Source organism: Panthera uncia (genome assembly GCF_023721935.1).
Source record: "Panthera uncia isolate 11264 chromosome A3 unlocalized genomic scaffold, Puncia_PCG_1.0 HiC_scaffold_12, whole genome shotgun sequence".
NCBI lineage: Eukaryota > Metazoa > Chordata > Mammalia > Carnivora > Felidae > Panthera > Panthera uncia.
This window is the reverse complement of record NW_026057579.1, coordinates 1102789-1128488: the sequence shown is the minus strand read 5'-3', so window position 1 is coordinate 1128488 and position 25700 is coordinate 1102789. Positions and strand designations below refer to the sequence as shown.

The window sequence follows — 25700 nt, the reverse complement described above, 5'->3', positions numbered from 1 at the left end:
AAGGAAGGAAGGAAGGAAGGAAGGAAGGAAGGAAGGAAGGAAGGAAGAAATGCGCGTCTCCAGAGGTTGCTATAGGAATTAAGTGAGTAACAGGCATGAGAGGGCTCTGCAAAGTGTAAAGCACAGCACAGATAGGTACATGGTCACTAGTGGCCTAGCCTGGTCACCCAGGTTCTTTTAACCTTAGTGTCGTCAACTGAAAATGGAGCTATTGGCACTCACTTTGCAGAGCCACGGCGAAGAGGGAGCAAGCTCACGGAGGCGGGGTTCTGGCACTGTGGTTAAGGTTAGGACACCGGTTAGCCCCACTGAGAAGAAAACCACCCTGTCACAAATCAGGGCCAATGCTCCAGGGATGTCACGTAGCTGCATGTCACGAGCCTGCTGCACTCCCAACTGAGAGATCCTGATGTCTTTCTCACTTTCAGGGGGAGCACCCCTTCTTCTAGGACAGGTAGGGGATGTCTGGGCAGGACGACTGAACTGATGAGGAGAAAGGCTCTCTCCAGCAAAGCCCCTGTTCTGCCTTTGGATGTAACATGAGGATGAAGTGCTCAGTGCTGTGGCAGCCACTATGTAGCCATGAGGCAAAGACAGAAAGAAGCCTTGGAGCCCAGGAAGCAGCTGCTTCCCTTCAGCTTTCCTGAGAAACAGGAACCCCTACTTAGTTTAAGCTGCTGCTTGAGGTGCTGGCTCTGTGATCTGAAATGCAAAGTTTTCCTCACTGATTCAAGGAAACAAGGACACAAATTCCCCAAACAGGGGGCTGAGGGAACACAGGAGCATTTCCCTGGTTGTGTCCTGAAGTCCCTAGTTTATCCTTCCCTCGAGTCTCTGCCCTCGAGTCTCTGCCTTCAGCCTAGGAATACTCAGTCCCAGCTGTGTGGATATTAGTTGAAGGAATGGTGTGTCATTATTTGGGGGCCTACTATGCACCAGAAACTGGGATACAAAAATGAAAGGGCACCCAGTCTGACTGGAGAAGCAGGCACTAAATAAACACTGTATGCCTTAAGGTAGTGTAGTGTGGGGGTTATAGTATCACATAATATATCCTGTAACATACCAGCTAAAAGTGTAACAATATAACATGGGCTTCAGCACGTCACATAACAGAACATCTTACATCGTTACTTCACAGTATATCATAGGACACTGTCCTGAATTAGACTATACACACCACTGTGGTAAAGGCAAGTAGAGTGGCCATGCTATGAGGCCCTGAGGAGGAGGCTGGGGTAGGGGTCAGGGAGGTCTTCCAGGAGGAACTGAGCCTTCCAGAATGAGCAGGAGTTAGCCAGCCAGACAGGGGAGAAGGGCATTCCAGGCAGAAGGAACAACATGAGCACAGAGGCCAAAAATAGCCCCTTTGGGCGAGGAGTTCCTTGTTGCTAGAGTGTAAATTGGGACACAGGGGGTGACCGGCTGGAGCCAGGTCACTTGGGGGAGGGTCAGGTGTCCTACGAGGGGGTATGGCCTCTACTCTTGGCCTGTGGGGAGCCCCTGAGGGTCCCGAGCAGGGAGTGAGGTGGTCAGACCTGGCTTCTGGCTGAGCTGCTAGGAGGGGCTCAGGTGGGGGCCCACAGAGCCGGAGCAGTTGGGCAGCTGGGCCAGGTCCCAGGTGGCTGTGAATTCTGGGTGGAGGGCAGGAAGGTCTTGAAGGAAGGAATGGCTCCCTACTTCTCCCTCCAGAAATGTTTTTAGTAGGAGCTCAAGGAAGGCAGGGATTGATATCTTCCCCTAGAACCAGCTTTCTGGTGTGCTAGGGCAAATAAAAGGGGAGAAGCAGTTCAAGGACAGGCGAGGAACGGGGGCCTGCAGCCACCCCTCGGATCCGGGCCTTCTGCTGTGCTGGGTACGGTGTTCAAGGCTGAGTAGGGAGCAGGGAAGCCTCAGGGCTGGAAAGCAACTTCTGGTCATTGGGCTGACTCTACATTATAACCAGGGGCCTGGGGCCAGCAGTCACTCCTCTTTGCCCAGCCCTCCGCCCCTCCGCACCTTTGGCCCCACAAAGACCAATTTCTCAGGCAGAGGACATGGGAGAGAGGAGGAAGTTCACGAAACAGCTTCGCATACTTTGTGCATCAACCCTTGAGTAGATCTGGAAGGCAGGCTAGGCATCTTCCAGACAGGACACTTGAACACGGCCACCCAGTCACACAGCCCCGGGGCAGAGCTGAGGCTGGCTTCAGAGTCCGGGGCCCAGACACCTGCCCACTGACACCAAGCAGGGAGGGTAGATCTCAGCCCCCTCTGAGCCCTTCAGACGGTGAGATTAATGGCCCTGAAATTGTGATAAACATAAATATTTGGTCCTTCTGGAGCTGCCTCTCTCCAACTAAAACTGGGAGGGGAGGAGAGAGAAAAGGAGGGCAAAGGAATGAAATGCAGGGGCCTGGGTACAGTGTAGATGAGACACACGGATGCCCTCCAACACCCACAGTCCTTGGCTTGTAAGAAGCCAGCCACCCACAGCCACGGGACAACAGACTTTTCCCACTGCTGCGGTGAGGGGTTCCGGAGCTTCTGGGTCTGCTGGGGCTGTGTGTGGGCAGACAGCGGGAAAGGGGTGCAGGGAATTGAGAAAGGAAAGGGGAGACCCCAGTCCCTTGGCCCTGACCTGTGTCCCACCCCCCCCCCATATCAAATCAGCACCCTCTGACACTTGGGAGGCATCCCTCTTCCCACCTCCACCTGGCAGCCTGGGGCCTGAGTCTCAGCTCCACATCAGTGCTCCAAGGGGTATGAGGAAGGCGGGCCACGCCTTGCCATCTTGCTTCCTCCCGGAAGCTGGTGTCACAGCTGCCGGCCCTGCCCCAGTACCCGTGGCCTCCGGACAGACCACAGGGTGACTGCTCCCAAGAGGTGCCCAGATTCCAGGCACACATCTCCCAGAAGCTTCTGGCAGAGACAGCCAGTTCTTTAAAAAGGCTTCATGTCATACTGCAATCAGCTGAGGGGCCCAAGCACAAGGGTGTTTATGAATGCCACTGTTCTCCCAAAGCATCTCCACGTTGCTCTCTGATGAGCCGACGAGGGTCTCTGCGTTATCTCTGCCCCACTGACGTCTCTGGCATCTTTTGTGCCTGGGTTTATGACTTTCTGCCTCTCGTCCAAGACCTGAGCATTCATGGCCTGGGCCTTGCCCATAGCGTGCCCTCCCAGGCACCTTCTTTCCCGTCTGTCCTTCCCTACCCACCCTGCACCCACCCACCCCCCGCCCAGGTTTTATGAAAACAGTCACTTCCAACTCCCTCCAACTCTAACAGTTTTGAGAAGGAAAGGATTCTGGCAGCATCCAGGAGAACTAATTAGGTGGTCTTCAGGCACCTTAGAGGAAGAAGAAAAGTCATAAGTGGTGTAAGAAGAGGAAGAAACAACATAAAAAGAAAACGAGGGGAAACAAAATAAAAACCAGAGATAAAAAGTCAAGAGAAAACGGCGGCGCCTGAGAAACAAGAATTCCAGCCGCCAACTTTTACGGCGTCCAGCCCTGTTATTCATAAGTGAGTTTCCTCTCTCACAAAGGACCTTTTGCACGGTTTTCCCTTCTGCCTCCAAACCAGCTGCTCACGCTGTTGTATCCTGAGTGATGATGAGGCTCTGAAAGGGTTTTTTGGGAACAGATGGCCAGGGGAGAGCTGGGGAATGTGCCAGCAGAGGGCTGGGCGGGCTGCCAAGGCCTGCGGTGACTGAGTGCTTGGGCTTCCAGCTCGCGTGCTTTCCCTGCCCTCTGCCCTCCGTGGCGCCAGCAGGCCTTCCCAGCGAGCGCTCGGAACATCTGGAGTCTGGGGCTGCCAGGAGGGGGGGGCCGCGGCGGCCGGGCGGGGGACCCTCTGTTCCAGCGAAGCTCCCATGGACTCGCCACCAGGCCCGCCTCGCAGAACAGCTAATCAAAACCACAGCGCCCCGAATGGGAACCAGGCGTGCTCCCAGCTGCAGCCAGAGGCCGCCAGGCGACTTAACCCGGTGTCAAGCCTCGCTGGCGGTGCAGCGCTGGGGGTGTGCGGGGCTGATGACACCCCCAGTCTACCCCACCCCGCGCCACCCCCAGCGCCACCACCGGCGGGCTATTGGCTCCCTGCAGCTAAATGCAGCCTCCACGTGCTGCGGCCCGGCCGCTTACATAAGAGCTGCTGCTCGGGGCAAGGCGCTGCACCCGGCATTTGCTGGGGACCCTCTGGGCGCAGGCCACCCCAATGGGCAGTGGGTGAGCCTGGGGGCCCGGCAGGCCTCCAGAGTTGAAGGGCATGGAGTTTGGAACCAAAGAGACACAGGCTGGAAACGGCTCGACCGCTTGCTAGCCATGTGGCCTTGGGCAAGTGCCCTCCTCTTGGCCTCGGTTTCCCCTCTGTGCAATGGGGAAGGAGGTCCTAACTTGTGCCGTTAGTGTAACGTGAGGCAGAGACAACGTACGTGAGGTGCCTGGCAGACAATGGGCACTCACTGCATGGTTGGCATGACCGTAGGGGGCAACTTATTAGCACTATTGTGCACAACCAAACATTATGCATGTTTTTTGGTATGAGTCCGTGAACTTGAAAAGCCAGGGGATTTCTGAGTTGGCTGCACGTTCACCTTATGGGTGTGAGACCAGGGGTTTGGGCTGAAGTGCTGGAGAGGGGAGGGGTCCCCCATTCAGAACTATTCATTCTTATCTGCCTTTTGGTTCGTCAGTCTTTCGTCCACCCCAGGCACCGCCCCTTCCAGAGATAGTCCTTCCTGGGGTTCCATATGAAGTTGTTACCTTACTGCTATAAATTCCAGAGATTTCCTTTCTGGCACTCCCGGAGAAAATGCCAGCCCCTTCTCATATGGCAACCTGTTGAATCCTTCCAGCAAGGTGGCAAGGAAGGCATGTGGGCTCTCACTTTATAGATGAGGGAATGGGGGATCAGAGAGGTTAAGTGACACACCTAAGGCCACACAGCTAGGTCTTGCCCATGTCAGGACTCTCCCCCACAAAACTCTGTTCTTGGCCTACTTCACAGTCTTCCTGAAGGTCTCCCTGTTCTGCTTTCATATGGCTTAAAGTTACACAACAGCACCAGAGAGAACTGAAGAGAACTGTAGGGTTCAACCTACCCCTCCCCCAACCTACACAGACACCCTTTCTCCAGTGTCTTGGACCAAGGGTCATTGAGCTTCTGCAGAGATTTCCAGAGGGACACCCTGGCTCAAAGAGCAGCTGGCAGGAGGATGGGAGGGGGGTTCTCGGAAGGGTCTCTACATTCCCAAGGGTGATCCGTTAGAGCCTCAGCGGGGTCTTCCCATGTCTCTGTGACCTTCTGACCATGAGTGGTTGGTTCTTTCTCGCTGTGCCCAAGATTCCAAGTTTTCACTCGTGGACAGCATGCTGGGGAGAAGGGTGCATGTCAGGAGCAGAGCAATTTGGAAAAGGGGACAGGAGGCGGGTGACGAGTGCGTGAAAGCAGAGAGTAAAGCAGCACCAGCCTCTACCCCACCCTGGGACCACCCGGGGAACATCGGAGGGCTGACTTCTGCCTTCCTTCTGGGGAAAGCTGGCTCTGAGCTCACCTGTGAGGCTCCCCAGCCAATGATCCCTCCAACCCAGTCCCTGCCAGACTTGTGGACTAACGATGTCAAATGTGAGAGGAGAAACGGCAGCTGAGAGAACACTCTGTTAGAGCAAACAGCTGGCGACAAACGTCTATGTAATTGGAATGCCAGAAAAAATAAATTGCATCCATTTTTATGACTAGAAGGGAATTTGATGGTGGTTTCCCACCCACCCCCCTTTTTTCCCAGCATAGATGGACTCTATGGGCTTTGAAGGCAAATGGTATTTAACTCAGTCACTTGGCCGGTAGGATTTGGAAACAGAACCTCCTCTCACACACCCACTTCCATGTGGGAGGCAGAACAGGGAAGGGTAGGGCCCCTGCACCCCTCTCTGACTGGCTAAGGGACCTTGGTCAAGTTCCTTAGGTCTCTGGACCTCAGCTTCATTATCTGTGTAATGGGACAGCATCAGTACCTCCCTCGTAGGCTTGGCAGAAAGAGTCACAAGTCGATACATCACAAGATCTAAGCACCATGCCCAACACGTAGTCCAGGCTCTAAGAACATCAGGTATTACCGGTGTTCCCAGGACACAATGCACTGGAGACCCAGCAGTCCCTGTGAGAAACTTTCAGGTCTGTGTAAGATGCTCATGCAGGGCACAGGGAAAGTAAGAGTACCATGTTTAGTCATTCAGACAGAAAAAGGGGCTGAAGTGACCTCAGCTCAGAAAGCCCAACCAGAAAGGGCCTCAGAAATCACTTCTGGTGACAACTCGCCTCAGAGAAGTGGACACTGAGGCCCCAGTGCAGATGACTATGTACATGCAATGGGGACGGAGCCAGGGCTGTGCCCCTTGGCGGATACTCTAGGGACACAGGAGGCCAGGCACACCAGCAGTTGGGTCCAGCCAGAGCAGGAGCTCTTAAGACTGGGCCACATGCTCCGGGGCTTGGGTACCGTCCACATAAGGCTCTGGGCTCAGGCAGTCAGTAAAGGGCCCCTCGAAACACCCTTGGCTCCCATGGACCCCCAACCCAAAACCAACGTACCACCTCCGCTTGTCCCCAGCACCAAAGCTACAGAAGTCTGCACACAAGATGTTCTTCCGAAAAGGAGCAGGTCACCCTGGGACCTGCCATCACCAAGAAAAGCCTCCCCTGCCTAAAAAGCAGCAGGAAAAGAGGGAAGACATGAGTGTGATGGAGCTGCATCAGCTTCAGGGCTTCCTCCGGCCCAGATCACCCAACGAGTTAGGAGCAACCTCCAGTCTTGCAGAGCCAGCCTCCCTCCATCTGGCACAGCCCTGGGGGTCCCTAACCGCTGCCCAGGCTTCTGGGACAGCCCTTAACTCGGTGCATCATGACGTTTTCTCTCTCCCCATCCCCAAATAGCCTGCAAGCAACTTGAGGGCACGGACTTACTGGCCATTTAGCACTACCGTTTAAACTATGCCTTCAGTGTTAGTAGCTGTCGTTATTACTATTATTATTATTACTCAGTAGGTTAAAGGTGCTGGTAAGGGGCGTCCTCGATTGTGGGAAATTGGTCCTTTCCTATTCTGCAGGTCTGACAAGGCCCACCCGGCCCAGGTGTGAAACAGTCTTGCTGCTCTTCTTCCTCCTCCTCCTCCTCCTCCACCTCCCCCTCCCCCTCCTCCTCCAAAGCTCCCAGGAGTTGCTGCTTTAAAAACAGGAGCTGCAGAAACATGGCCCAAAGCCAGGTGCTTAACGTGCATTATCTCCAGCTACAGCCAGAGTCAGAACTGCGTTCTCCAGGGCCCATCCACTCCTCCCCACCATCTCTGGGCTGGGCGGCCTCACCGGCTGACACAGGCCTCACCGCACAACAGGGGCTTCCAAACGAGGCTCTGAAACCTCAGAGTTGTGTCCCATGAGGACCAGAGACAGAAGACCCACCGGTCAAGGGACACTGATCTCCCACCCCTGGTAGGGAAGGGCTGAGGTGAGGCAAAAGGATGCACCTGGGACTTGGGGTGGGGAGCACTGAATTCAGATTCAATCCCATTCTTAACACAGGTCTGGCGGGTGGGCAAGGCAGCTCATTAGCGCTACAAGGGATCTCAGATGACACGGTGTACAATCTCTCAAGGAGGCGTCCTGAGAAAGGGTCGCCCGGCCTCTTGGGGACACATGAACTGTGTGAGGGAGCCATCAAGTGGGACAGCTGGCTAAAGATGCTATCAGTCATACCGGTGAGGGTCACTGCCATCACAGCAGCTGTTTACAGAGGACTTCCTTTGAGCCACTTACATTGGCACGTGTTTTCTAGTTTGTTCCCTTCTTTACTTTTTATCTCTCTCATTAGGATTTAAGCTTGGCTCAGCCCCATCCCCAAATCCTCAGTGGCCACAGGGGAGGGGTACAGAGGCTTGATCTGAGCCCCAAATCCATATACTCTGTGTACAGGGACTATGGAGGGTCAAGTCTCAGTGTGGATGGAACTCACCGCACATGCTCAATGAACATTGAGTGAATGAATGAATGAATGAATGAGCGAATGATCAAGTGAATTTCCAGGGATACCGGTCTCCTTCGTTCTGGTTAACAAAAAGGTGGCCTGTCCCAGCCACTCAGGGCCACTGGGCAGGTCACTAGAGACCATCCCTGAGGAAGGACATCTCAGAACTCACCTCACCTGCCTGGTGACAGAGAGGCAGGGAAGCACAGGTCACAGAAATGGGGTGGTGCCGTGAACCCCCTACCTGCCAGGGCAGAATGCTGGGGCTGGAGAAGTCCTCAGATGTCCCGGCAACTCCAGGACCCTATCAGTCTAAGTCCTCTCAGCAGAGCTGACTGGGTAGGCATAGCCCTTGGGAGATAGCAGCCCGGGGACAGTTAGTAGGATGGGATGTGGGTTGCAAGCAGCCCCATGCCCTTCTGAGGTGAGGCAAGACCTCTGTGTGGACACACAGGCTGGAAAGGGCCTGAGAAATCACTGATGATGCTCCCACTGTGCCCATTTATCAGTGAGAGAACTGAGGCTCGAAGAGGTTAAGAAATGGGTCCAAGATGACACAGACACAGCTGTTAGGTGACTGTGAACTCAGGGTTCTTTGTTGCTCTGAACTGCAGTCTGCCACCTCAGTCTCCCAATCTGGACAATGGGAAGTTGGACCAGATGGCCTCTAAGGTGTCTTAGGTTTGAAGTGATTTTAGGGGAAGCCAAAGCTCATCTCTGCTGGGCATCTTGACCCCACTCCCCTGCTGTCCTCCCCAGCCCAGGATGTGGTCTGCTCCAATCAAGGAACAGGGAAGAGAGGGGGCCTCAGCACTGTCTTGCTGCATGGGGGGACTTTGGGGGGCAGGTGAGGGGATGAGGGGTGGATTTGGAGCAAATGGCGCCTGACCACCCTGCCCATCCACACCTCGGGACCGCCCGAATGCCACGGGAAGTTCACCCAGAGTTTACAAACCTCCTTTGTCACAGAGCCCTGCATGGAGCCATCAATCACGCCCTTAATTTACCCGTGTCACTTTCCAGAGGAAAGCCGCCCTGCCAGCAGCCAGTGGCGCTTCCTCTCTCACCCACTTGATGAGGATTTCATCTAATTGGTCCATGTTAAATCACTCCCAGGAATGCAACGTACAATTACTGCAGCAGTGGCTGGCGGTGAGGACGTGCCTGGCCCTCCTTGGTGGAGGCAGGAGAGTCTAGGGGGGGCCTCCCTGGCTCAGGGCCCAGAGGCCGCTGGGAGAACCCAGAGAGGAGCCTGATGGAAAGGGGGGCTGGAGGAGGAATGTCAGGGACAAGAGGGAGAGGCAGGTCAGGAAGGAAGAAGGAGGCAGCAGGAAGGAGGGAGGATGCCAGCCACCGGGTTCCCCCACCTTCCCCATCCCTGGATGCCCAGGGGAGCCAGGCGTCTCTCACAGCCTCCACCCTCCTCATGGACACAGGCTGGGTCCCACCCTCTGTGTCTCTTCCCCTAGCCTCCCAGGAACAGGCATCCAGAGGGTTGCCACAGCTTTGCCCAGCACTGCCTGGCACTGACCCCCAAATGCAAAGGCTGGAAGCACAGGCCATTCAGGGACCACAGCTGTGCCCATCACCTTTCCTCCTGCACATATTTCTCTAAACACATCAAGCTCTGTACAGGCTGTTCCCTCGGTCTCGGATGCTCTTCCATGTTTCATCTTCCTGGCGAACTCTTGGTTATCCTTCTGGTCCCGGATCAAATACCACTTACACTAAGATGCCCTTTCAAACCACGTTGGGCAGGAGAGGTAACCTGTCCCTCCTCTGCCTGGCCTTCCACTGCCCTCAGCAGAGACCTCCGAGACCACCTTGCCACCCTGTACCATCCATATCTACTGGCAGAAGGGTCACTCTGACCATGCTGTGAGCTTCATGGGGCCTGGGGCCACATGTCTGTCACTTTTATAGCCCCTGCCCAGCACGCTTTGTACGTGGGTGGGGTCGGCAAATCTCTCCACAATGAATAAATGAATTACAAATATCACCCGCCTTAATATACGGCCTCAGGTAATCCACAGGCCAAGTCACACTCCCAAAACGTGCCAAAGGGCTCTCCTGGGCTGTCACCCTGCTCAGAGGATCTTATTCTAATATAAATTTATTAGGGGCCGCGTGAGCAAACCAGCACCAGAATACATAAAACCAGAAAGAGCTTCAGATACATCATCTTCCGCAGTAAGTGAGCGAACCCAGGCCCAGAGGCCCAGGGTGACTGTCCAAGGTACCCACCAGGCCCATGACCAGTAGAGAGTCACCCCCATAATCCCAGGGGCGTGAGAAGCTCTGAAGGTGGAGCAACCCCCAGCAAACCTCTAAGAGGCTGATCTCGCTGGCCCCCTAAGAAGCCTCGGTGAGCGTGGGGTGCCCCGATTTCTCTTCCCACCTCTCCCGTCCCCCTCCGGAGGCTGCTGCCCGAGTGGCTGGCACATACATACCTTACGCTTCTTGGCACGTCCCTCGGCCTGCAGGGTGCGGGTGCAGCGCTGCACACACTCGGAGAAGCTGAGGTTGCTGTGGTCGGCACTGTAGTCAAGGTCAGCCAGCCGCGCCAGGGACAGGATGTAGTTACAGGCAATCCTCAGGATGGCCAGTTTGGACAGCTTCTGCCCATATGAGTAACACGGCACCTGTGGGTTGAGAAGGCATCAGGAGGGGCTGCCGGGGGTCTCTGTGTTGAGCAAGGCCCAGCAGGGCACCCCGGCCAGGCCGGCGTGGGGCCCCTCACAGTGACATCCCACCGCCTGAGAGGGGATGGCTGGGCAACAGAGGTGGCCTGTCTAATCCCCTAACGCAGAGTTTATTTTTGAAGCACCTGCTGTTTTCCACGCATACATCTCAACTCATCCACTCACAAACTCCGGGAAGCATCCACATTCCCACTTTGTAGTGGAAGAAACTGAGGCTCAGCTCATGCCCATGAGGCAATAGGAATGAAGCATATGAGTTCCCACCGTGACAGAGCTCTGTCCCCCACCCTCCCTAAGGAGTCTCTCAGAGAGAACGGACACATTTGTCGGCTCCCACGTTCCATTCATTCACTCACGCAGTGACACTTGTTTTGCTGGGCGCCTGGGGGTCCAACTCTGAACAATAACTTGATTCCTGGCTTCGGAGAACTCACGCTCAAGAGTTACGTTACAATGTCATAATGGAATTAGGTACCCAGGGTCCTGGGTCAAACGCAAGTGCTTAGCTGGGAGGGCACACATATGCATGGTTTTCTTTTTCTTTTCTCTTTTTCTTGATGCCCTCTGGACCCTAAGTGCTGCTGGGCATACAACAGGTACACAATAAATACAGCCCCAACCAGACATGCTTGTCAGTGACTCATCGCCAAGTACACACTAACTAATTGCACACGGGTGTGTGCGGCATGAAGCAATGGAGCCTCTATCTTTTTAACATTGTCCTGTGTGAGCAAAAGGCAACGCAGACCACAGCTGAGTTCTGCACGGTGATGTGCAGGCGATACTACAAGGCCCATGTGACCGGTGCTAACCGGTACAGCCGACTGCCCCTCTGATGCACACCGTTCACCTAAATGGCTGAAACGTGCTGACCCAGCAACCAGGGCTCTGGTCTCCTCTGCCCTCTGGCTCTCCAGGATCTATACCCAGCATCCATCCCTACCACCGCCGCTGGTACTGATCAACCCCATGCCATAGACTGGGTCACCCCAGCACATCCATTCAGCAAGTATTTGGTGAGTATCCCCCATCTGCCAGGCACTGTTCTGGGCCAATGGTTCTCAACAGGGGATGATTCCGTCCCTCGGGGGACTGTTCGCAATGTCTGCAAGACATGCCTAACTGTCCATCTTGGGGAGCAATGGAGGGGAGGTGCAACTGGCTCCCACTGGGGAGAGGCCAGGGTTGCTGCTAAACAGCCTGCAGTGCACAGGGGCCTAAAAGGCCCCCACCACACAGAATTGCCTGGCCCAAACTGTCACTGGTGCAGAGATGGAGAAAGCATGAAGAAGACAGTCACTCAGATGGGGACTCTAAATGCATCATCTATTTTGATCTCACTTGAAACCTCACCTTGCCCAGGAGCTCTCTCTGACCTTCCCCACCCAACCCTAAACCAGGGGGCAAGGGGCAGAGTGCAGGAGAGGGCACTTGCCCTTAACAGTGCTCTAGTAGCCCCCCAACTGTCCTTAATTCACAATCATCGCAACTAATTTAATGGCCCGTCTTCCTGTGAGCCATTGGAGGAAGGCCCATGTCTGCAGGACCTAGCACAGGCGTCGGCCATAAACAGGCCCTCAAGGGCATTTGTTGAATGAGGGAATGAATGAATAAATAAATGACTGATCTACCTCCATGTTCCCCAGGTGTCTCCAGAATGTTTAGAAATGGGTTCAAAACCCTTCCCTCTCTCTCGGAGGATGAAGATTAGCTATTGAGGGTAGAGCTGAAGCACACGTACCTTTTGGTCATCTGGGTTCAACTCCTGACTCTAGCTCTCACCAGGGTGAGTGACATCAACTTTCCAAGCCTGGGTTTCCTCTTCAGATGCTCCCGGGACTGCCCTTGCAGCACGGTAGGGTTAAGTGAGATGATGGGTACATTCCACAGAGTAAGGCCTGATACAAGTCGGTGAGTTATTACTGCAGAACGTCTCCAAAGAGGGGCCCCAGAGCAGGTGAGGAGCAAGAGGCCGGAAGCCAGGACACAATGCCGGCTCATCGCCCCGCTCCCCCACTACTTGGGGTCCTGAAAGGGCACCCACGTCAGAGGCAAGGTTTGCTGTCTCCTTTTGAAATCCTCCAGCAGCCAAGGAGTTGCCCCTCACCAAGCTGGGAAACTGAAGGAGGACCCGCCTGGTGACAGACAGCATGCCAACTCCTGTGCGCTCCCCCTTCCCACCTCCCATGCCCAGCCCTGGCTGCGGCTCCAAACCCATCCAAGAAAAGCCAAGAAAAAGGCCAGCAGAACAATGCACTTTGCCTGTTCCCAGCCAGAGTCCAGAGAATCCTGCTTTATCAGCCTGAACAAATAAACAAGGTCTGTGGGACAGAAAGGATCCTGGGAGGCAGGGAGGGGGGATCTCAAAAGCCAGCCCAGCACCTCTGGCTCCTCTGCACCCCAGGAGGGAGTGCCTATCTGGCAGAGGCCCTCGGGCACTGAGCGCAGCTCTGTGACACAGGTCCCTGCTGCTGTTTTCACCCAGGAGCCACGCCGGGAGTTACCCAGCTCACTGAGCTCTTGGCCCCTGAACAGAGGGGCTTTCCTGCCAGTGGGGAGTAGGGATCTCAGGAAGGAGCCGCATGTGGGGATCCAGGGTCACTGCAGGATTACAGAGCAACAGATGAGGTCAAGGCCAACCTAGGGGCTCCTGTGCCAGGCTTGGGGCCAGTTTTGTCACTCTGTCCCATTGCTTCTTTCAAAATCCACATCTGACAAGGAAACTAACCATCAAGCTCTAGTTGTATATCTGGTACTATGGGAGCAATTCACAGGTCGTTTGTCCCCCCTTTAAAACCCTCCCCCAAATAAAGATGGTTATCCCATCTGCACATGAAGAAACAGAAAAGTGACATATTGGACCACAGTTCACTCAGCTAAGAGCTTAAGCTAAGCCAGGAGCTTATCTATCTAGTACCCAAGGAAGGTACATGGCCACTGAGCTCCCCAGGATCCCTCCACCACAGGTGGCTATATATGGGACACCAAGGGCACCTTTTGGACAGCTCACTCCTCCTCCTCCTCCCCTCCCCTGGAGGGAGGTGTTCCTCAGCCCACTGGTTAATTCCAGACCCTCCTGGAATTTTTAAGCCCCAGAGCCCCGTTCAGAAGCACCCTGGCCTGGCCTGGCTCCTACAAAGTAAGAGTCTAGCAGCAGGTCCTAGTTCTGGAAGGTCGAGGTAGGGTGGAAAGAGCTGGTCTGAATCACAGACACTTATCAGTAGTGTGACTCTGGACAAGTGCCTTCACCTCTCTGAGCCTCAGTTCCCTCACCCAGAGAGTGGGGATGACAATGCCTGGGGACTCCACATGATTGTGGGGACGGGGCCACCTCTTGCTGTTTACTGTGATCTACTAAGGGTATTTTTGATACAGTGCCTATATTTATCTTTAAACTTTATTTATCTATAGTTTTAATACAATGCCTATATTTATGTTTAAAAAGTGAGGTAGAAATGATCACTTCCACTTTACAGAGAAGCATTTGATGCCTCAGCTGGGCTCCTTCCAATGAGCTGGAAGCAACTGCTTGAGGATTTGGATGAGCCTTTATAGCCAAAGGTCAGGGCACCGGCAGCCTGCCCTTCTGAGCTGGGGATGGAGAGTTCTGGACTGATAATTCCATGGGACCTTAGCCTTTGTGCATTACCAGCGACCCCACCACCTGCAGGGGAACCCCTCAGCAGCTGTCTGCGACCCTGGTCAGAGGACACAGGGCACAGGAGACAGCAAGGTCACTTGGCTTCAATTCCTGACAGATTGCCCAACTTCCAGCAAAGTAAGGAACCTGCCCCGTGCTCACCCCATCAAGATTTTCAAGCTTCAGAGGACCAGGGTGGGGATTTTCACAAGGTCCCCTATGACCCCGCAAACATTCCATCCCACCTACCTCAAGCCAGACTCTCTCCTGGCTCTGGAAAGCAGGAGACGGTGGGAAGGGCACTGGCCTGGGAGCCTGAGGACCTGGCTCTATTCCTGGCCATCCAATGTGACCTTAGGTAGTTCCATAACCGTAAAGGACCTCAGTTTCCTCACCAACAAAATGATCATCAGAATACCCACTACCTCACAGTGGGAGCCCAGCAGGCAAATATAGGAAGTTGCTACAGAGAAACAAAGTCCAGAACCTACCAGCCCATGCGGGAAAGTCCTCAAAGCCCTCCCCCTCTTCGGACCCAGCCCAGGATGCCCTCCTGGTAGCCCATCGGGACTCCCGGACCCACCGAGCTCCAATATCACCATGTCATGGCACACAGCTGAGCCCCTGACTTCATTTGAAACTATTCTCTAATCGCTCAGTGGGTGCTGGCTGCCTGGGGTGAAGCCACTTGGTGCAGGGCCGTGCGAGGTCCTTGTCAAGTTCTACCGAAATAGGTTCTCGAAAATCCCCTTTCCACACAGCCATGAGGCTGGACCCTGAGAACCTGGCTCTTAGTAGTTAAGAGCCATGACCCCAGGGCAAGACAAACCCGGGTACAAGTCCTGGTCACTTGCTTAACCTCTCTGTAAGTGTTCTCATCTGTAAAATGGGAAGGTGACAGCAGAGATGTGCGACAGGCTCAGGTAAGGCACTTCACCCAGTGCAATGAGGCTCAATAAACAGCCACTCTGGTGACTGTGGTCACAAGGGGGCAGAGTAAAGCCCTCTGTCACCCCTCAACCATGTGGATGGAGTCCCCAAAGCTGGCCTGCCCCCCATTCCCTGAGGAGGAACGCACTGGCTGCTGTGGGGTCACAGCCCCCGGCATCCTATGGGGTAGGGGCTAAGGGAGGTATAGGGCTGGGGGCACCATCCCAATGCCCCCTCATGATCCACCCTGAGTTCACTCGGTGAGGATCCCCTGGGAGACAGCAGGGTAGGGGCCCCAGGCCCAACTTGCTTGGCCCCCCGCTCATGAAGAGGTACCTCAGCAGGCCCTGAGGGCTCCTCACCACCACCCCAGGCCTTGGCCCTGTCCGGTTACCGTTCCACCATCGAGGCTGAGGGGCTTTTGAGGGGAGAGAGGAAATCTGCACTCACACCAGATGTCCCAGTGTTCTGCCAGGAGGCTGAGGCCAGAACTCAGGCCTCTCCCCTCACTCACCCAGCAAGGCCAGGCTTTCCTTCTGACCCCCTCCCACCTGGCCCTGAGCAGCCCTGCACACGGGCCAGGCCCAGCTGTGCACACATGGCCTTCACATGAGGCGGCAGGGAGGGCCCTACGCAGCTGGGCTGGTGGCATGTGCTGTGGCCTGACCATCTGCCCCGCACACCCCCCCCCACCAAGACCAGAGGGCCTCTCCCCACCTGCACTTCCTTGGCCAAGCAGCTGCCCCCACTTCCCCTTCTGGTTAAGAGCAGAGTGCGTTGGACCAAACAGGAGGCTTCCTGGTGCTGAGGGTGGACAGCTCCGGGGCATTCAAAAGCCTGAGAAGCAGAGCTCTTAAAAGCCTGGGCACTGGAGTGACTCACTGACTCTGATCTGAATCCCGGCCCTACAGTGACAGTGAAACACAGCTACACAGGCTGTGCCTACACCATGCCAAGAAGGCACCAACACACACAAATCTAAAGACTGTTCGCCAAGGAGATGTGCAAAACCCGCAAGGCCCCACGTGGTGGCAAAAGGCTGCCACCTCGGCCAACTCACATAAGCTCTCTGAACCTCAGTTTCACTGTCTGTGAAAAGGGGAGAGGATAATATACCTATTTCATTAAATGAACTAACACACATAATATGCTTAGCCTGGTGCTCTACCCAAAGCAAACATCTGATAAATGGTAGCTTCTATCATTGTTATTAAAATGATTATAGGGGTATCGGGTGGCTCAGTGGGTTAAGTGTCTGACTTCGGCTCAGGTCATGATCCTGTGGTTCGTGAGTTTGAGCCCCGCATCAGGCTCTATGTTGACAGCTCAGAGCCTGGAGCCTGCTCTGTCTCAGTCTCTCTCTCTCTCTCTCTCTCTCTCTCTCTCTCTCTCTCTCAAAAATGAATAAACATTAAAAATTTTAAATAAAATAAAATGATTATAGAATATTTATTTCCACTTATTTCTCAAGGCTTTGCTTGGCACTGAGGACACTATAAATGCTCAAGGATTGTTCATTCCTCCTACAGCCCCATTCCTTTCTTCATTTGCTCTTTGCAAAGAAGCTACGGGGAGGTGTTGGGGGGAGCCTTATCACCATTTTCCAGCTCTAGCGACTAAAGCCCAGGGAGGGGAAGTGACTTTCCATGATCCCACAGAAAGCATGCAGCAGAGGCATGATTCAAACCCAGAGGAGGCCTCTGAACTCCTCATCCAGTGCTCTTTTAGCCATACCAGGAAGCTGCTCAGGGAAACAAGACCCCAGATTACAGCCACAGTCCCAGAACTGATCTCGGTGGTATGATGGCCAAGCCCTCCTTTCAGGCAAAACCATCCTCCTTCCTTTCCCTCCTTTGCCAAGGGCCCATTTCAAACAGTCAAACCAGAGCGACAGCTTGTGTGGACTGGAGTATCTGGATTGGGATGTGGATGTGTGCACCTTTTACAGGTGGGGGACTGAGGAGGAAGGTGCTCCTTCGGGACACAGGACTTTCTCCATCTGATGGATGCCATGGTGGGTGTGGCCTCAGCCCCTGGCTCTGAGACCACGAGTGCCCTTACCATGTTTCCTTTCCTCCCAGACAATAGGCAGATGCCCCCTATGGCCCAGCAGCATTCTGGGGAAGGGACAGAACGGTCTGAGCAAGGAGAGAACGAACAGGAGCAGGCACCTCTGTGACCGTGTATTTGTGTGTGCTCTTAGGCATGTGTAATGATCATGACATAGCCATAGGTATGTCCCGGAATCTGTCCTTTTTATGTAGAACTTCTCCACCAGAAGGGTAGAAGCAAGAAGGGACCAGGACTTAAATAGTCTCATCTCTGACTCAGCCACGTGTTAACCAGCTTCCGATTGTTAATAAACATGACACTGGTACAAAGATGACACGGTGGAAAGCATTTGGCCAGGCAGTCATTCCAGAAACTGCTGTCATCTGCCTTTACCCACTAGGTGATCTTGGACAAGTCTCCTTCCTTCCTTCCCCAGGCCTCAGTTTTCCATTCCATTGAATGGGCTAATTCAACCTGCCGGGATGTTAAGATCAAACAAGATGGAATATTATTGAAAGAAGTTAAAGCCACTGGGTGAATGAGATGTAGTTGAGTACACAGAGACCGTGAATACTTTCTCAGAAATGAACGAGGCAAAAGGGGCCTTGAACTGGCAGCCAAAGGGACCTAGGTGACAGCCCTGCCCTACTACTCACCGGCTGTGATGCTCTAGGCACGTGGCCTCCCCAGTCTGGGAGGTTTCCCCAGTTGCAAGGGGAGCAAGTGGACAGGCATCTTTCTGCCGTTCTGTCATCCTTCCATCCTTGGGGTGGGTTGTAGGACACTCTACAGGCTGCCACCCTCCCCAGGCATTCAGACACAGAGCTGCTGTCCAAGAATAAGCCTGAATGTTCCACTGGGCCCACTGCCCAGGGTCCCAACCCGTGTGGCTGGCCACCTCACTGACCAAGCATCTTACCCAAGCCCAAGCAAGACACTTTGGCTCAAGTTGTAGAGCCTCTTTTCTCCCAGGAGCTCAATTCCCTTCCAATGGATGGACACATGTCCCTGTCTACTCCGCCCGCAGGAGGAAGAAGAGAGTGGGATCCAGAAAGAAGATCATGTTTTCTAAGACACTTTGTTGTTGGCTAAAGAGAGAGGCTGAGTTACTTTCTTGGAGTCACACAAGAAATCAGCTATAGAGTAAGCAAAAAACCTGAACATCTAAACCAGTCCCATCCACCCCTAATCCATCCCCATGCCCTGTGGGGCTGGGGGCAAGGGGCACTTACTACCCTCTTCTAAGATCTCCCTTCTTTCTAAGGAAATGAGAAGTCTAGAACCCCAGGGCAGTCCCAGTCTTGTTTAAACTGTAATTGCAAAACTGCCCCTCTCCTCTAAGGGTAATTCTCTAGCAAATGTTCTTCGTCACTCATCCCCCCAGAGGACGCTGGTAAGGGCAGTGCCCACCAGCCCCAAACTGAGAAGCCCCTGACCCGCCTCAGAACTAGGCTCTGAAGATCCCCTAACCATCCGGTCCCCTCAGTAGACCTACCTGCTTCACCGTGGGGTGAAAGGGAGCAGCGGAGGGCGTCCCCTAGGAAGGCTCTCACCAGCCAATTCCTGAGGCTGCCCCCTGGGGAGGGGACGCAGGCTTGTAACCCAGATCCTTAAGGATACCAGGGAAAAGGGTGCAGAACCCCAAGCAGCCAGAGTGTAGGGGTATCTCTTTTGGGACGTAGGGGCTGAAGAGGAGCTAGCAAAACTAGGTCCACCCCTCCGCAGCATCTGGGCCTTCCAAGACCCAGACCACACTAAATGCCCGAAGGGAAAGGGTCTTCCCCACTCTTCCTCGCTGGAGACAGATTCCCACATTCCCTCTCTCCACTCCCCACCGCGCCCAAGGGACCCAGGGAGACAAATAACTCGCTGCCATAAAAGTGAACTATGAGGGCTGAAGTCAGACGCGCAGACAGGGTCACCCTGGGGGGCTGGGGGAAGAACCGGGGCGTGCCTGGCCAGAGATCTCGAACCTTTGCCCTCACTTTGCAAGCGAAGATCCGTACCAACGCTGTGACAAAGGTTACTGACCTAGGAGGGCTCAAATGTGTCTGGGCCCTGGGGCCGACCGGGCGGGAACAATATGCGCCTCACACACACCTTCATCCGCCCGAAAATCCCCCCGCCACTCACCCACCCACTCCCGCAACCATCCCTCGGGCGCAGTGAGGGTGTGCGGCTGGGAGCTGGTACCTGCTTCCTGAGCGCCTCGAAGGCTGCGCTGATCGTGTGCACCCGCGTCCGCTCCCTGGCGTTCGCTAGGAGCCTCCGGGTCTGCTGCAGGGCTTTGATCTCCGAAGCGGCGGTGGTCGCTTCGCCCGGCCGTTTCCTAGGCGACGCGGAGGAATCCGGGTGGTTATTGTAAATTACGTGTGAAATTGACGAGTAAGAACTTTCTCCGGGGCGCGTGGGGGGCGCCGGGCGCACTGAAGACTCCGGGGGCGCAGGGGGCGCCGACGGCGTGGGGCGTGCAGGCGGTGCGCACAGCAAGATGCGGGGACGCAGGCCGGGTTCCCGGAAAGGCTGCGCCTCGGGACCCCCAGGTACTTGGCCCTGGGACGCTGGAACCGGCGGCGGCGGCGGCGGCGGCGTGGGGAGTCCCGGCCCCACTGCGCCCAAGGCGAAGCCGCGTTTCCGCGCGTCCGAGACCTCCGGCGCTCGGGCGCTCCGGCGCTCCCCGGCTGGGTCCGCACCCCCACCTGAAGGAACCGCCGGCGCCGCCGGGGCTGGCACCGGGGCCGCGACCGGCTGCAGCCTCTGGGTCCTGTCGCGCAGCCCGTTGGTGGCGGTGGCGCCGTGCTCGGGCGCTTCCAAGTCCAATCGGAAAGTTTTATAGCCGTTCGCGCGCCGCGCCGGCTCCTTGCCTTTCCGCTTGAGCTTCTTGAGGCCGTTCAGCTCCTTCACGCACACGGTCTTCCACGGCCCGTCCTCGAGAACGGGGATGTGCTTCATGGCGCGGGCAGCGCGAGAGGCAGGGGCGTGGGGCTGCCCGGGCCGCGCGCCCGCCGCGCTCGCTCTGCACGCTGCGCGCCGGCTCTGCCCGGGCCGCCGCCGCGCTCAGCGCCTGGGAGTCTCGGGCTCTCCCCCTTCTCGCGCCCGCCCTCCTCCCTCCCTCTCTCCCCCTCGCCCGGGGCAGCTGCGCCGCCGGCTCCGCGAAGCCGCCGGGCTGTCCGTTCCCGGAGCGCTCAGAGTGTCATCTGAAGTCGCTGCCGCCTTGCCAGCATTTCTGGAGAACGCCCGCTGCGCTCCATCTGTGTTTGTTTAGCCTCAGTTTACACAGAAGCCCAGTTCGCGAGATCAGTCAGCGCCGCCGCCCGGAGAGGAGGCAGCTCCCGCCGCCGCCGCCTCCCCAGCCCCGGCCGCCCGAGCCACGAGCGCCTTTAAAGAAACAGGAAGCATTTTTCAAAACAGCTGGGCTGCCGGCCGCCTCCTTTGTCCGCGTCCTCTCTACCTCCCCCCCCCCCCCTCCCCTCTGTCCAGAACCTGCCTCCCCAGGCTCCCCCTCCCCGCCCCCTCCTCAAGTCCCGGGCGCTTCTCTTTCCCCAGAGGACGGTCCGCTCCCAGCAGAACTGCCCGGAGCACGTGGCTTCTGGGCCCTTGGGCCCGTCCCCAAATCTGAGCTGGGCCTTCTCTACCCGGGCTAGCTGACCTCTGGGTGATGCACCAGCGACCTTCTGCACCCAGCAGCTCTCCGTCCCAACTCACCATTGGAGAAAAAAAAAAAAAAGAAAAAAAAAAGCAGAAACGGATCGGCAACTTCTGCGAGGGACGTTGTGGGGGGAGGGGGAGCACCAAGGTGGGGGAAGGAAAAGGTCCTGAGCAGTGGAGACCCTCACTCCCACAGCACCGCAACCCCACCCACTCTGGCACTCGCTGGAGCAGGGAGGCCAGGAGTAGAAGACCTAAGCGATAGGGAAACTGAGGCTCTGAAAAGAAATGTGCTTTCCCAGTGTCACACAGGGAGTCAAAGACGCCCCCAAAGAGGCTGAGTAGAATGGACACTTCGGATTTAGGTGGACCTAGCATCTGTGAGATTGTGAAGTTGCCTCCCGCTAGGCCGCCTGCTAAGCCCGAATTTATTCATCTATGAAATGAGAAATGTGCAGGCCATCAGTGCCCAAGTCCCAGCCTTGCTGTGAGGAGCTGAGCCCCAGGCACACCGGAGGTACTAGTCAAATGGTGGCTTTGCTTATAATTGTTATTAATAACAGGGGTAGAGTAGCTCCTAGAGGCGGATTTCCTGGGTTTGAACCCCAGCTCTTCCACTTACAAACAGTGATCTTAGGCAAGTCACTGAACCTCTCTGTGCCTCCCTGTAAAATGGAGGTAATAATTATACCTTCCTGCCGAGGTGGTTGTGAAGATTGAGAATGTGTGTGTAACACTCAGAGCAGTGTCTGGCACTAAGGGATAGCTTTGCAAGTGCCCACAGTCACTGGCAGGAAGCAGAAGTTGACTCCCTGCTCCCCCTAGACCTTCAGTCCTCAGTGCCATCCCACTGGAGATTTGGAAAGGAGAGGTCAAGCTAGGGGGACCATTTCTCCAAGTCTGCCCTGGAGGACCAGCACAGGGCTTTACCCATCCCAGGTCCTTTCTTATGGCAGTTCCTCCTTAAGGCAGTGGTGGGCACTTTAAACAGTTTGGGAGAAGAAGATGGACCTTCAACCCTGGTCTTGGGCTCTGGCCTCTGCAGCCACTGCACCTCATCTTCTGGTTTCATTCCTTCACTCCTGCCCCCATACTTACCAGACCAGGTTGGGGGTTTTCCTGTAAAAATGCAGGAGGAGGCAGGTGGCTTGGTGGCCTGTGGCATGCAGGGTCCTGGGAGATAGGAGAGCAGTCTAGGCAAAAGTTTTGGGGCAGAAGCATAGAGCTGGGGCCAGGAGCCCATCCATGATAGACCTTGGCTTTTCAACTACTGAGCCCCCTGACTGTGGGCCAGACATCATCCCACTAGGGTTCTTTTCGCTCCTCTGTCCCTGAGGATGATATTTCTGTCCAGCAAACCTCTCAGGGTAGTTGGGAAAGGGAAAAGAGATTGCAGAGGCAAAACTACTTTGACATAGGGCTTCAAAGATACACTCACACATACACATTCACATACACGGAGGCATGAAATTTTCTGACTACAGCAAGTCCAAAACTACTTTTCTTCCCACTGAGATGGGTCTCCATAAGGCATGTGGTCCCTGGGGCACCCCCCTTCATGGACGCCCAGTGTCTTCCTGCACCTTATCTCTCTCCTAAGACCAAGAGGGTGCCCCAGAGAGGAGCCATCATTCACCTGCTGTTCCCCCGCCCCAGCCCACGACCCTAATGCCCTGGCTTTCGCTCATAGATCTCCCACATCTCCCTGCGTCAGAGCATGCTCATCCTCACCCTTTGATGACTGGCTCCAGTCCCGCCTCCTCCTGTAAACCTTGGCTGACCACTAGAGCCCCCTGTCTCACTCTTGCTGTCCTCTGCACATATCACTCACAGGTATGGGTGCAATTTATCCTTCACTGAGGACCTGGCTGACTCCCTAGGTTTATGAGCTCCTGGAAGCCTGCGGGCTCCTTCCTCCCTATCTCCAAGAGTTGGTGCTCAGGAAACCTTTGCTGAAGGACAACCAGCCCTTATGCCCTTCTTCACCTTCTCCAGAACCCAAGCAGAGGCTAAGATCCATGTTTGCCCACTCCTCGTGCATCTAGTCAGTCAGTGGCAGAGATGGGAGGAAAGCCAGGTCCCCCTCTCCAGAGTTGCTCAGGTACTCTCTGAGCCTCAGTTTCCTCACCTGCTGCCTTGGCTCCTTGCATCCTGGCATCTGCCCCCAGACTAGGGGTGCAGTTGCAGGCTGTGGTGTTGATGGCTAGTGGGGGTGGCTAGTGTGGAAGTCTCTGGGAGGACTGAAAATCATCCCTAAAGAGCCCAGGCTGCACTCCAGGAAAAGTACATATCTTGGCTGAGCATCGAGGGCTCTCAGTATTGTGCTGCCTGAGCCCCTTGCCATCTTTCCCCAAAATAGAGCAGTTTGCTGAAATCCCACAGTGTGGGAAGAGAGGAAGGGAATGGATAGGAATGGGAAGGGAAAGACTCAGACCTGGCTCCAGTCTCCCAGGATACCCTCCTGCCCCCTCACCATGCTGCCTCTCCTCTGGTCAGACACTGGGGCCCCGGGGTTGGCAGCAGGCAAGCCTAGGAGGGATCTTTGCTTTGCCATTTACCAGCTGTGTGGCCTTAAGCAGCCACTTTACCTCTCTGAGCCTTAGTTCATTATCTGGGGTTTATCCCCTTAGTCATAAGATAGAATGCATGTACAGGAACGGGAGGCAAACTGTGAAGGACCCAAGTGACGTGAAGAGTCCCTGTTATTGCTATTCCCAGCCCACCAGGTGGCAGATCTTCAAGGTGCAGACTAGCTGCCCGTGGACCGCAGCCTAAGGGCAAACCTGCATCCAGGGCTCCTCATTCTGCCTCCCATCAGCCTCCTTGAGAAATGGGGGAGAGAGACCAGCTGGGCAGCGCCCCCTGGTGGTATGATGCTGCCTGTACTGCACATCTCCTATGAGGAACTACTTGCTGATCTTGGCGCCCGGAGTGGTAGCTCTGCAATGACAGTCATATGCGTTTTGTGAATTCATAGAGTTGCCAGGATAAAAAGGCTCTTGAGGCTCAAGGTGGTATCGCCCTCCGCTTGGGATGGCACAACGCAGGCACTCCAGAAAACCTATGCCCTACATTAAAAACATCCCTCCTTGAATCAACTGTTTGATGTTGTTACCCTGGGCTAGCACGATGGTGCCATTGGGAGGTGCCACATCCCCTGGATGGCTGGTCCAAGTAACAAGAACGAAGCTAGAAAGGGAAAGGAAGGCAAGAGCTTAGGGCTTAGGCCCCTGGGGACAAATACTAGACAGTCAGGCAGCAATAATTACCTCCACGCAGGGATTGATCAGAGGCTCTATTTCACTAAATCCTTTTAACAATCCAAGGAGGTAAGCCCATTCTACAGATAAGGAAACTATTCCCGGAGGAAAAAACTTGCCAACAGAAAGGAAATAACAGAAGTGGGATTTGAACCCAGGGCAACTGACCCAAAAACCCAAGCTTTGAGTCATTGTGGTTTGCTGCCTCTTGAGACCTCGGTGACTAACATCTGGGGAGTTGTGTAGCTGGGCTTCCTATTGTACTGGCTGCTTTGGCATCCTGGCTGTCCCTGCATATGCTGGCAGCCTGGGTGAGCTTCTTGCTGTCCACCTCTCATCTGAAGCCACTGACCTTCCTTGGACCAGCCCAGTGTGCCTCCAGCTCCTTCCAGGTCAGGATTAGATGGCAGGGCGCCACTTCTGGACCTCAGATCTTTGGATGTCCAAGCACTGGTGCCTTCCCATCATTACTGAGTGGAACTTGCCCAGCAATCCCTTGGTGCACACGCAACACCCATGGGTGACCAAGAGACAGCTTGGTGATGTCCAATGATGGCTGTCTTCTTAGCTGGATGGGATAGAACCTTAGACACTTGCTACATGAAATTCTACATTCCTGAATCTGCAGTCCTCATTTCTGGCTGTTCCAATTGTTCCAGAGTGGGTGTGTCTGTCACCTATTCAAGAAAGGGAGGAAGAGTGGACGCTGGGTGGCCAGAAGGAAACAGGGTGTGTATGCCTAGAGCACCCGGAGCAGTGCTTGAAGCAACCCTAGATAGGACCACCCAGGGGAGTGAGCATGAAGTAGAATATGGTCAGCATGGTGGCTCCAAAGCCCCTCCCTATCTTCCGGCACAGGGTCCACACGGCCAGCATTAATCAGCAGGACGCTGGATCCAGAGGACAGGGATGAGTCATGCAGGCAGGAAGCTCCTTTGGACTCACTTTCTGGTCTTCCTTCTATCTTCCTCTATCCAAGTGACCTTTGCACTGGCTGTTCCGTTTGCAATGCTCCCAGGTATCCCCATGGCTCATTCCCTCACCCCTTGTGGCGTTTCTGTGTCACCCTAGTAAGGCTGTCCCTGAGCACCCATGTAAAGTTTATATCCCTCCCCTAACCTGCTCTAATTTTTAAAGCACTTACCATCATCTGACATTTTATATATATGTCAGATTATATATATCGGTCATTATATATATGAATGTCAGCTCCATGGGGGCAGGGATTTTTGCCTGCCTTGTCCACTGCTGCATCCCAGCCTCTAGAACAATCCCTGGTACACAGTAGGCACTCAAAAATACTTACTGAATGAGCAAAGGCCCACTGCACAGTATGGACCAGGGCTTGCTCAGCTGCTCTGACAGAAGAACCAGTGAATCCAGAGACAGAGTTGATCACATCACAGGAATGGCTGCTCTCACTACTGAGAACTGGTGGTCATGTCAGATTCGGTTTCTCTTCTC

The 25700-nt window shown here is 55.0% G+C and overlaps 1 protein-coding gene across 1 annotated transcript in view; it reads right to left on the bottom strand.

Annotated features, from left to right (window-relative positions):
• Positions 1–20817, bottom strand: part of ATOH8 (atonal bHLH transcription factor 8) — a 33607-nt gene extending 12790 nt beyond the window's left edge. The window contains exons 1-2 of the mRNA XM_049652089.1: positions 19522–20817; positions 10455–10646 (exon numbers count right to left, since the gene is read on the bottom strand). Of these exons, the coding sequence (XP_049508046.1) occupies positions 10455–10646; positions 19522–20280 (951 nt within the window). The 5' untranslated portion in view covers positions 20281–20817. The remainder of the gene's footprint in view (positions 1–10454; positions 10647–19521) is intronic.
• Between the last annotated feature and the right edge of the window lie 4883 nt (positions 20818–25700).